The 13,867-nt window shown below is 35.2% G+C and overlaps 1 protein-coding gene across 2 annotated transcripts in view; it reads right to left on the reverse strand.

The window, feature by feature from the left end:
- Nucleotides 1–13,867, reverse strand: part of creb5b (cAMP responsive element binding protein 5b) — a 367,885-nt gene that overhangs the window by 259,686 nt on the left and 94,332 nt on the right. For both annotated transcript variants that reach the window (XM_039736762.1, XM_039736764.1), the window contains one exon: nucleotides 1,185–1,306. In XM_039736762.1, the coding sequence (XP_039592696.1) occupies nucleotides 1,185–1,306 (122 nt within the window). The remainder of the gene's footprint in view (nucleotides 1–1,184; nucleotides 1,307–13,867) is intronic.

Raw genomic sequence — 13,867 nt, forward strand, 5'->3', positions numbered from 1 at the left:
GAATCTGATGTTTCATTTTCCTTGATTTGCTGGGGTCACATGTTGTGTGTTAACTTTCTGGTCAAGCGATTACAAAGGAATTAATTGATTTGCACCTGCTTATCGAGGTATTTTCTTTATTCTGTATTTGGCGTGCATATTAATTATTGTACACAACAGTATTCATATGTTATGTAATCTTTCTGTAGAACTGAAATAACAGAAATACTACGCCATATATATGTTACTGGAACAAAAAATTAGACCATGTCAAACACTCTTAATCAGACAAAAGTGGTCAAAAACTCCAAAATGTAACTACTATACTTTAATATGTGCACATTTACTGTTGTTACAATCTGAATGCAAAAAGAAAAATTCTGGTTTTTATTTATTTTTTTCAAATTGACAAACATATCTAGGCATAACATTTTAAAAATGAGTATAATGCTTAACTTCAGTGATGGACTTTTTCAATGGAATAAGTGTTTTCTATGTAATAGTTTAGAATCATTAGGAGTGCAGCCTAAATAAATAAATATATATATTTGTACTTGCAGGCAACAAAATTATATATTCTACCGGCTGAGAGCATTCACAATGTGATCTGTCTTAACATGTAACTTGTTTCTGTCATTATCATTTACTTAAGCATTTTCAAAAATAAATTATAGTCACTCTTCTACATGAAGCATCATTCATACTGGTTTAGAATTTTCATTCCAAGAAATTCTAATTATTAGCTACTTGTGCAGGGTCAAAGGTAAAAACATTATTTTTGCAGTTTTCTGTTGTTCTTCATTCAAACCTATCTGTTGCATTTAACATCCATACATAAGTACATAACCTTGCTACTGATTTTTACACCTTACAAATCTAAGGTATTTCTATTTATATTCATTTAAATGTATTGTTTATTTATAGATTACTGTTATGAATGATTTGCACACATTTGCACACATTTTTAGGAATGTCAGCAGTAATCTAAAACCCATACAGAGAGAAAGAGAATATGAAAATTCCACACAGATAAAGACTAGGCATAGTACAGCATTTGTACCTAGGACATTTGTTTAAGGGAAAGTAATGCAACATTAAACATTTCACCACCTGGACACACACAAAAACAATGAAAATTTTAAGGGCAGTTTTGTAAGGATTTAAACTAAACTACTTCAAAAGTAAATGTCTTTGAAGTGACATACCATTTTATTGTCTTCTTCCTCCTGAGCCTTCCTAAATTCTTGTTCTATTGAGCAGTCCAGATCATTGAAAAGTCCTACTTCTTCACAGTTCTTCAGAAAACGTGTTGGCGTGGGTGTTTGGTCTGAAAAAAAGATGTCAATTTAAAGGTTACATCAAATTACGAATTCTGTATCCCCCTTGCAACTACTCATTCTAAAAATTCTTGCCCGTCTATATGGTCACCAATATGTCTATAGACTAGGCATGTTTAATAATCTAAACATGATTAAACAAAAAACGTAAACCTTAAAACCTGCACAGTGTGCATATATTATGCATATGTATAACTGATCTGATTGAAAATAACGTGCACAAATCATAACTGATCTGGTTGAAAAAAATGTGCAAAAATCATAGATAGATAGATAGATAGATACCCTACACCATTATGCTGAAGTTTGTTATTAGCACTGGGCAGGATCAATAACAAACACTGGGCTATTCACATATCCTGGCCATCCTTTTACCAGGAATAAGTAGAAACCTGTATTTATCAAACCAAGTGGTGCTATTCTTACACAGCATTGTCCATGAATTGTGTCTTTCAGCATACTGAAAGTATATTTTCTTTTTTTCTATTTACATGTGTGTATTTGGTTGGGATGGCATTTGCCATATGCCTATCCGTGGAAAATTATGATGAACAGTGTATTTAAAGATGCCTCTTACAGCATCATTGTTGTATTTGGAAGTCAGTTGAGTTTTGTTTGACATAAATAGTAAACTTTAGTGGCATCTCCATGATCAGACTGTTTCTGACCGCACATGTTGCAGAATGTTTTCTTGCAGGTGGCAAAGGTATTTTGCAAGCATCCCATCAAGGTCACTGGCTTACTGTGTGATCTTGAGCAACTGCTACATTTTAACCATAACACATACACATAAGCAACTGTAGCAGAGCTACATATATATATATATATATATATATATATATATATATATATATATATATATATATAGAGAGAGAGAGAGAGAGAGAGAGAGAGAGAGAGAGAGAGGTTAGGAGCACACGCTGATACAGAGCATTGCCGCACCCACCACATGACAAACCAAAACCAACTCAGGACCCCAGGTTAGGACCCAAGTGCAGCCCTGAAACAGGTGACACCTCAGCACCTGCTGAAACCGACTTATTCTTTGTTGAAACTCACAATTAAATATTAAAATAAGTAAGCAGAAAATGTGATTGTGGTAGTGGAAAGCTGTGAATGCATGGCTCCTGCTTGGACTGTTATAATTGCATTTAGACTTGTGTGTCTATGTTTAAACTTGCACAGGGCCTGTAGCTGTCAAAATCAGCTTTAGCATCTCTGTGATCCCTAATGGAATGTAGCTTTTAAAATGTACGGAGATGCACAGTAATTGGGGTAATTCCAGGAAGTGCTAATACACCATATGCAAAAGAGTTCAACTGTTTTGTTAGAAGGACAAAATGAGACATGCTTATCTAGGAAAAACTTGTAATAACTGTAGGACTAAATTAATGCTATTAGCATTACAATATAAAGTTCACCAGTGTACATTGCAACAAAGGCATATCTGTAAGTGAATCATTAGTTTTGTACCACCGTAGCAAAAAAAACCTCTGCTATCACAAATAGTATCTGTTTAATAAATAATGCACATTTAAATGGCTTAAAAATTTAACATTTTGATTATTCTGTTTTGCAGGTCCTCTACTATTAACATATGTTTCTCTGCCCTAATTATAAATCTGAGTCATATTGTGTAGGTATAACAAAAATTACTGAATATTTCAAATGGAATAAGAAATAAGATAACAGATCCTGTATTTACATTGTAAAATGAATATATTGAGAAAGAAAGAAAGCAAAACTTTGGAGTCTTCTTTAGAATTCTTTAGACCTTAAACACCTGATTGGAGCATCATTAATTGCTACCACCATTTTCACAGATTGGATTAGGTTCTCCTGCTGGAATACAGTGTTTGCTTTTCACCAAACATAACATAACTTCTCATTTAACCTAAAAGGTTTCATTTTGAATTCATCCATCCACAAAACATTCTTCCAGTTGCCTTCTGGCTTATCTATATTGTGTTTAGCATACCTTAGACAGGCATCAATGTTCTTCTTGGAGAGTAGTGGTTTTCACTTTGCAACACCGCCATGTACACTATTGTTATTCATTGTACTCCTAATGGTGAACTCATGAATAATGATATTAGTCAAAGCAAGAAAGGTCTTTAGATCCTTAGACATTTACCCTGGTGTTCTTTGTGATCTTTTGGAATACAAGTGGGATTGGAGTGATCTTTCTTAGTCAACCACTCCCGTGGAGGGTAACAACGGTGTTGAACTAACACCATTTCTACATGATCTACCTGCCAGTAATCTGGTGGAATGTAAACGCATTAGAAATGGTTTTGCAACCATTTTTACCAGCCTGGTGAGCATCAACATCTTTTTCTGAGGTCCTCAGAATTCTTCTTTGCCCAAAGCATGACATGCTTTCAAAAACCCTTGTGGTGAGATAAGACTTTGATAGTTTAGACCCAGAATTATGTTCTTTAAATATGACAGGGCATCCCAAACTCATACCTGACTGTCACCCAATTGATTAAAACATCTGACTCTAACGTCCTCTTCAAATGAACGGATAATCTTTATAGCTCACATATTTTTCACATACCAATGTGTATCATTGGATCATTTCCCACAATAATTAAATGATAAAGTATAATAGCTTCATGCCATTTATTTATTTGGGTTCTTTTTATTTAGTTTTAGGACTCAGGTAAAAATCTGATCACATTTTACATGATATTTATGCAGAAATAGAGAAAATTCTAAAGGATTAAAAAAACTTGCTAACACCACTGTACCTACTTTATCCAACTACAGTATTAGGTTTATTTGATTCCAGAGTCTATACCAATACAAGTAAATGCTAACAATATCCAGAAGTCGCAGTGGTGAAAGAAGGAGCCCAAAGATGGTACATTCATACCCAATCAGTCTCTGGCCAATTTCGAATCACAAATTAACCTAACATGCATGTCATTGGGATATATAAGAGACACTAGAGTACTGAATCTAGTACAGATATAGGGAAAACCTATACACCTCAACTCATATTCTGGCAGCTAAGACACATCAGCATTAACAACTGTGCCAAAAAGGCTCCCTCCCAAAAATAAAATTAAAATGTAAAATTAATCAGGCTTTTTGGAGAAGGATGAGGTATGCTCTTCTTGAAATAAACTAGCAAAAGAAAAACATAAAATGAAATGCCTACAATGTCCCTTCAGAAACATTTACAGGGCTCATCTTAAGATCCTAATTCATATCTGTATTTAACTTGACACTAAACCTGTATACAAAAATTTGCCCAAGGCTTCCTTTATACAACAGGCAACAAATTTGAAATTTCAAAGGAAGATTAGAATTAATTTGATACGGCCCAGAGGAAAAATGAATCTTTAAAGTGAAGCAGGTGTATGTTTTTCTTTTGTACATTTTTATCTACTGCAAAGAACAGAAGATAAAGGTGTGCAGCCTTATGTCAAAATGCATTTTTTCAAACAGTAAAAACCTACATGTTTAATTAAAAATAGGACAGATACAAAATGTAATGCATTACAAAATTCATTCCAACAGATGATGCAATGTAAACCTCAACGCTGAATATGTCTAACAGAGAGCAACTGCCAGACAGAAAGAAATCAGCTTGTCCATATTAATAAAAGACAAGTGTCTGTGTATTTGTGTGTCTATCTGGTTGCAAGAAAACTTTAAATATAGGCAAAACATGTGGAAGAAGGGTCTAAAAATAAAAAATATAAAAAAAATAAAATGGTCTTATCTGCCTATTCTATTGTCCGATGTTATATACTGGCAACAGCAGCATGGTAGCGACTTTCTTGTCCCTGCTTGGGACAAATTAATTAGATTTCTGGCTGTAATATTATTGACTGATAACTTTACACAGTGGCCAATGGATGAGTGAAAATTACAATAAATCCACATACATGTTAAGAAGTCAAAGACCCAACATGACCAAGCTAGAATCGGTAAATCAGGCCAATGAGATAGCGACCATCACTACATTTTCCCAGCAAAAAACGTAAGACTATAAGAGTGGTCAGTTCTTCCATCCATTATCCAACCCGCTATATCCCAACTACAGGGTCACGGGGGTCTGCTGTAGCCAATCTCAGCCAACACAGGGTGCAAGGCAGGAAACAAACCCCGGGCAGGGCACCAGTCCACCGCAGGGCGTACTAAGTTCAACAAGTGACGAAAAACAGAGGCTCTGTCTGAAGAGGAAAAAGACACCTAGAGGGAAAAGGATGGGTTGCATATTATTATACTAGACCAAATGGACAACCCATGTAACAACTAAAAACATGAGGTCTACATTGATTAGATTTCAACCAGTCTAAATGGATAACTCAGCTAATCCAAAAAAAAACCATCAGCAAAGTAAAATGCAAAGAGCCAAAAAGTAAGTCTTTTTTAAATGGGTATTTTCCTTTTTTTCCACCCAAAATTGTAAGAAAGGTATAGTTTGAGTGGTGTAAATTTTGCAAACTTTTATGTCTTATTACTTTCCCTGACAACATAAAGAAACTACTCTGAAGCTTTTGGCTTTACAATATCTTAGTTTGGAAAGCTCTAGTCACATCATCCTGATGCCACATCATCTTTCAGCCACTGGTCTCTCCATAGGTAACTCTAAAAAAATCTCCTGCAGCCTGTCTACTAGCCACCCTTTCCCTTTTGAGACATGATGTAAAAGTACACTGTTTCTTAGGTCATAAAAATGATCTCCCCTTCACCATCTAAAATGTATCCAGCACATTGATGTTTGGACATACTTAAAGGCAGACTTTTTCACACACCTTCTTGCTTTACTTTGTTTCTCTTCCCCTTATGAAGATCTACAGCTGTCCATATTAACCATTAACTATTTTAAGTCTGTTAGTTATCACCCAGCCTTGTGATTGGCAGCAGTGCCAAAGTTTGTTTATATGTATTCATTTAAACATTCTTTATTAATTGTTAATTTCATACTTTCCTGCTCATGATTAAAATGCATGTTATGTATCTAAATTTTTGCAAGTCGCTTTCAATAAAGGCATCTACTAAATAGTACTAGTTAGCCTGCAATGAGTTAAACAATTCTGAGCCAATGTCTAGATTTTCCTGAATGCAGCTTTAAAGTACAACTTTTTCTTTAGAAAATAATTTAGTGTAAGTTGCATGCATGATTTGGTTAGGACCTTATCCATGGTAGTATCCTCCTTTCCTTACTTTGCATTTTGGTTGGAACTTTGCATGCCACTTAAGTAGGAAGTGTAATGGAGGATCTGCTCTACAGCAGTCACCTAGACGCAACTATGTTGCAAAAAACTGACTCCTGTCATTAAAGGGGAACAGAATTTTAATGCATTTGCTCAAGCATTAGCTCTTATAACCATTAGACCTCTGTTAAAGTGCTGGATTAACTGGTTACTTCCGTGGTTGACTTTATTATTAGCATATCATCCTTTGGCTTGGCTGTTTGTTTAAGCAATAGCTTTGTTCAACCCAGCTTCTGCACTGTTTTTCAATTTAGGGAGTAGCTGTTTTTTCCTTCAAACACATTGTGGGCTGGTTTAAAACCCTTTATTTTTCTTTTCTTAATTGATTATTTTAACACAGTATTTTGGGATTCAGTTATTGAATTAACTTTTTTTTTAATTTGAATCATAATATTTGTAAGTTTTTATTACTATGAGAGCAAGAGTTGTGTGTTTAGTCCTGTTGACTATATATTTATTTCATGTGTTACCTGTAAGTGTACTTTTAAAGTCTCACAACTGTCAGCTTGGATTAGCTTCAATTATTTATTCTGAAATGCCTTTCAATTATTGTAAATTAGAAAGTCTTGTAATATTAGCAATTTGGCTTTGCTTCTTAATTTGGAAGTCTTTAGAAATACTTTTGTATTTTTACTACAGTTTGTTGAGATTAATTTTTCTAATATTCACAGGTTCAAGTGGTGGGGTATAGTTATTAGCTATAAGGATAATTAAAATATTCCTACGGGAATCTGAGATGGACTGCAAACCCACACTTTTTGGAACAGTCAAATGTGAAAACAGCAATCATCTCAATATGATCAGACTTTGCATGCTGTCCCACCAGCGACTTAAGGGAGGATAAACAGAATTAACTGTTAAAAGAATTAAACAGAATTTAGTTGGCTTTTTTACATTATGCATTACACCCAAAATAGACTCAATTTATGCAATTTCAGATACATAACACTTGGACAGAAAAGTACATACAGTTACTATACAAAATCCTCATACATAAGCAGAAATATCAAGATAAATAAGCAATAATACAGCCAAAATAATGATTGAAATGTAATCAAAGCCATGGTAAGTGATACACACGTGGACAAAATTGTTGGTACCCTTAAGTCAATGAAAGAAAAACTCACAATGGTCACAGAAATAACTTTAATCTGACAAAAGAAATAATAAATAAAAATTCTATGAATTTTAACCAATGAAAGTCAGACATTGATTTTCAACCATGCTTCAACAGAATTATTTAAAAAAATAAACTCATGAAACAGGCCTGGACAAAAATGATGGTACCCCTAACTTAATATTTTGTTGCACAACCTTTTGAGGCAATCACTGCAATCAAACGATTCCTGTAACTGTCAATGAGACTTCTGCACTTCTCAGCAGGTATTTGGCCCACTCCTCATGAGCAAACTGCTCCAGTGGTTTAGGTTTGAAGGGTGCCTTACCCAGACGGCATGTTTCAGCTCTTTCCAAAGATGCTCAATAGGATTGAGGTCAGGGCTCATAGAAGGCCACTTTAGAATAGTCCAATGTTTTCCTCTTAGCCATTCTTGGGTGTTTTTAGCTGTGTGTTTTGGGTCATTGTCCTGTTGCAAGACCCATGACCTGTGACTGAGACCAAGCTTTCTGACACTGGCCAGCACATTTCTCTCTAGAATCCCTTGATAGTCTTGAGATTTCATTGTACCCTGCACAGATTCAAGAGACCCTGTGCCAGATGCAGCAAAGCAGCCCCAGAACATAACAGAGCCTCCTCCATGTTTCACAGAAGGGACAGTGTTCTTTTCTTGATATGCTTCATTTTTCCATCTGTGAACATAGAGCTGATGTGCCTTGGCAAAAAGTTCAATTTTTGTCTCATCTGTCCATAGGACATTCTCCCAGAATCTTTGTGGCTTGTCCACATGTAGTTTGGCAAATTCCAGTCTGGCTTTTTTATGATTTGTTTTCAACAATGGTGTCCTCCTTGGTCGCTCCCATGAAGTCCACTTTGGCTCAAACAACGACGGATGGTGCGATCTGACACTGATGTTCCTTGAGCTTGAAGTTCACCTTGGATCTCTTTAGAAGTTTTTCTGGGCTCTTTTGTTACCATTCATATATCCGTCTCTTTGATTTGTCATCAATTTTCCTCCTGCGGCCACGTCCAGGGAGGTTGGCTACAGTCCCATGGATCTTAAATTTCTGAATAATATGTGCAACTGTAGTCACAGGAACATCAAGCTGCTTCGAGATGGTCTTATAGCCTTTACCTTTGACATGCTTGTCTATAATTTTCTTTCTAATCTCCTGAGACAACTCTTTCCTTCGCTTCCTCTGGTCCATCTTGAGTGTGGTACACACCATGTCACCAAACAACACAGAGACTACCTGGAGCCCTATATATAGGTCCACTGACTGATTACAAGATTGTAGACACCTGTGATGCTAATTAGTGGACACGCCTTGGATTAACATGTCCCTTTGGTCACATCATTTTCAGTCTTTTCTAGGGGTACCATCATTTTTGTCCAGGCCTGTTTCATGAGTTTTTTTTTTTATTAATTCTGTTGAAGCATGGTTGAAAATCAATGTCTGACTTTCATTGGTTAAATTTCATAGAATTTTTATTTATTATTACTTTTGTCAGATTAAAGTTATTTCTGTGACCATTTTGAGTTTTTCTTTCATTGACTGAAGGGTACCAACAATTTTGTCCACGTGTGTAACTCAGGTAAAAATATGGCTGGCTGTTAACAAAGAAAGGAACAATGAAAATTAGGATTAATAACATTTTTGGAGAATATAAACTTCTATGAGTTTGTAGTAACTGAAATAATTCAGCTGAATAAACATGTACTAAATAAACATCCATTCATCTATTATCCAACCTGCTATATCCTAACTACAGGGTCACGGGGGTCTGCTGGAGCCAATCCCAGCCAACACACGGCGCAAGGCAGGAAACATACCCAGGGGAGGGCGCCAGCCCACCGCAGGGCACAAACACACACACACACACACCCACACACTAGGGACAATTTAGGATCGCCAATGCACCTAACCTGCATGTCTTTGGACTGTGGGAGGAAACCCACGCAAACACGGGGAGAACATGCAAACTCCACACAGGGAGGACCCGGGAAGCAAACCCGGGTCTCCTAACTGCGAGGCAGCAGCGCTACCACTGCACCACTGTGCCTAAATAAACATATAAAAATAAAAAATAAAAATTTGGTTAATCATATCCTAAATTTTTCTTTATCCTTCAATGTTAATACTTTTCTTCACAGATAACGTGAACTATCCAGAAAATGGAAAATCTCGTTATCAATGAAATTCAAGGGTGAGTTTCCTAATAGGACTAAAAACATTGTAAACATATTCTTGACATCAATTGTTGATTTATGTGGGTTTCCTGAAACTCATCTTAACTAAAGTAGCACATTAAATTCTTTGTAATCTTTGTGTTTCCCAAACCACTCATTAATTGCCAAGTGCTTCTTAAACTGGCTACTTTCTCCACCAACAGAAATAGCAGGCAATCATCCCACAAGGCACATTAAACTCAAATCATGTCAGTTCTCAAAATATTTGGAATACTAAAATTTATAATTGCATTTCATCATAAAAATGATATAATCTAATTAATGCATTTGTATATTTTAGGGGCACATTCTTAAGTTAAATTATAGCTATTATAGTAATTACACTGATAATATTTCTGTTTTTAATGTTTTTAAGAACATATAGTGCTATAAGGTTGTAGTTAGCTTTACTCTGTATGAAATGTTTTCTGTATTCTGTACTGTAATTGGCTATGGAGGGATGTGGAAACAAAAGAAAGGGAAGATCAAGAGGTGGGGGTTAACACAGTTTAGGGAATGATTGAACAGCTGTAGCAAAGAATGTCTACTGAATAGAATATTTATTGAATTTTATGTTTGTATGAACCCAATATTCACATGGTATTTCATTTAAATCCTTGGGATTTAATACATGTGATTTCTCAGTTTTTTTATTTTTAATAAATTTGCACAACCCACAAGTAAACTTTTTTCATGTTGTCATTATGGGGTGTTGTGTGGAGAATTCTGAGTAAAAAAATTTATTTAATCCATTTTGGAATAAGGCTGTAACATAACAAAATATGGAAAAAGTGATGCTCTGTGAAACCTTTCCTGATGCACTGAATATATATTTGAGAAATAAACACACTGTGAAGTCCAAAGGAGAGAGACACACTGAAATGTATTTACTTCATTTAAAGACTGTGGAAAAAGTTCAGATTAAATCAATCAAAAACAAACAAAAACAAATTACACATTACCATCAGGATATTTAAGTGGTGTTTATGTGTCTGATAGAAAGATATAGAAACACTGTCTGTTGTACAAGCACTTACTGTCTTTATTGCCTTATTCCACTTTTGCTTTTAATTGATTGGAAATGGTTGCCACACTCCTTAAGACCCTGTCACATTACACAATCTTTCCAACAATTTTCAATCACAGACCTCACTAACATACTGTAATATTGGTGAGTTGGAGGCAGTCATGGACTTCTCCCATAACTGCGAGATGTGATGTTTGACATACCCAGCACCTCAGTCCAACCAGTCTGCAACTCACCTCGACAAACTGAAACAGGCTTAGTTTTGTCTAAAGTCATAGTGTGAATTTTGAATGTATGAGAGTTAAGGACCAGCACATGCTTAATCAGAACAACAACACATATAATGCAGCTAAGAGGAATAAGAAATTTGAGTATTTTGGAACTTAAAACAGAAGAGAGACTTGTCTGTCTGATGTCTTGTTTTTTACATCTCACAACAGAATGAAAAAACAAAAAAGGGGACCGTCAGGAAGCACATTACTGGTTGTCAAAAAAGGGATGAGCTCCTGGAAATGTGAAACTGTGCTGAAAACCTCCTACTAATCTGCTGACAAGTCTGACATCCCCTGACTAGTAGCTGTGTAATGTGCCATCGGCTTTAGAAACAACAGGTGTTTGATTTTGTTTTCTTGTTTGGTTATTAAATTATGATGTAATGTTTAATATTTTAAATTATTTTTCACAACTCTATTTAATCCCAGCAAAGGACCATAAATAACACCATATAAGGAAAGCATTATCAATCTATTGTCAGTGAGTCAGTCATTGTCCAACCCACTATATCCTAACACAGGGTCACGGGGGTCTGCTGGAGACAATCCCAGCCAGTACAGGGCACAAGGCAGGAACAAATCCCTGGGCGCCCGTCGCAGAGCACACCCACACACCAAGCACACACTAGGGACATTTTAGGATCACCACTGAACCTAACCTGCATGTCTTTGGACTGTGTGAGGAAACCAGAGCACCCAGAGGAAACCCACGCAGACACGGGGAGAACATGCAAACTCCATGCAGGGAGGACCCGGGAAGCAAACCCACGTCTCTTTACTGCGAGGCAGGTCAACCTTTTGTTTTTCCAACAAATTATGATGCTTCAGAGGCAAGATTAACAAAATAGTACTTTTCAGTCTTTTGTGAAAGGGCTGATTAAAAGGGTTTTGGGAAACCCATGAAAAATAACCTTATATGTTACATGCATCTTGTAAAGTTGCTCATCAACCTCAATGATCCATCAATTCTAACCTGTGAAGGTCAACAGAAACCAGTCTACTTGAGTCTGTGCTATTATTTAGTTCCAGTCAAAATTTAGCATTTGCTTTTATCTTAAGTTTTTTTAGTTACTGTCAGAAGCAAAAAGGTTTTGGACGTGTTTTATACTTTTAAAAAGATAAAAAATTAAAATATCAGTTGTTTGTTTGCAACAATTAGTAAAGCACCTGAAAACTATACCTGAGCTATAATCAATATGCTGTTTTATAACACATTTGAAAACACTGAAACTTTACGCTCCCTTGCATTAATCTACAATTATGTGGTAAATGGAAACTGAAATTCACTTTTACTTTGAGTATTTATGTAGGTGATAAATAATGTACATACATGCATTGTCAAACTCACTTAATCCAATTCAGGGGTATAGGAGCTGGATCATGATTCTGGACACTGAGCCAGTTCATCATATAGCCCACTTGTGAAGAGATGCATATGGAAACATTGTAGGACTGTCAAATAAACAAACATGTCTATGGAGGATGTGAGAATAAGACCAGAAAACCTGAGGAAAAATGTACATAGACATGGGAATAATGTGCAGACTCTACACAGACAACTAGGTGTGGAATTCAAATCCAAGGCAAATGATCCATGAGTCAGAAATGATAACAATATGTAACTTTTGTTTTGGGTATGTAAAACGACTTTTTAAAAGTGCTTGCTCTTGAAATTTTGTTTCCACCAAAGTAACCAGTAGGACTATTTAATGCTAAGTATGAGTTTTAATCCAATATAGCTTCACTGTTAAATATCACAAATTATGTTGTGTTGTCACTGATACAAATATTAAATTATAAACAATTTTTGAATGAGAAAAAAATATTATCTGCTCTTAAAGATGTTGCATGACTTTCATTTGAAAATAGTAAGCAAAAATGTAATTTTCAAATGCATAATCATTTATTGCTGTTTTCAGTTTAACTAAATATATGAACCTGGTATAACAGAGGAAATACCTGTTGCTACATGTGCATAAAACCTTCATGCTGTACATATTTCACTGGTGCTTTTCCCACAATAACTGAGAAATATTAATATTTTTTATTGGTAGAATATGTCCATTGTTAAACGTATTTATTAAAAATTGTGATGCAATATCCCCAGCATTTTAAATGGTTATAGTACCACTCAACCATAATAAATTATTATGGAACACACTCTAACTAATTAAAATAAATGGGATATTAATACATTGTACAATAATAAGGCACAGTTCGCATTTCTGTGTTACAAAGACAAACCAAAGCCAGTTTTAATGAAAGTTAGATAAAAGATCGGGTAGACAAAAGCAGAATGATATCTAGTGGGAGATGATAGTGTTATAAGACAAAAAGGAAATGTTGAAATTTTCAGGCAGACTTACGAAAAGTAATGACCGTTCTCAAGAGTTATTCAAAAATTTTATAATGCTTTGTGGAGTCAATGCAAGTTTGATTTTAACAAGCCGGGTGAAACCAAATTATCTAACAATCAAAAATTCCACAAGAACCTACAACTAGTAGGATCACATGATATAAGCAAACTAGTATTCAGACTATTCAGAATAATATTTTTACCACTTCTTAATGTTAATTGACATAACTGCAGAAGCACATACAGGTATAAGTAAAGCAAAAACTACTTTTTATTGAGATACTGTCAAGAAAGTAAAAACCTTAAAATAATAAG

The sequence above is a fragment of the Polypterus senegalus genome, chromosome 15 (assembly GCF_016835505.1).
Source record: "Polypterus senegalus isolate Bchr_013 chromosome 15, ASM1683550v1, whole genome shotgun sequence".
Lineage (NCBI taxonomy): Eukaryota > Metazoa > Chordata > Cladistia > Polypteriformes > Polypteridae > Polypterus > Polypterus senegalus.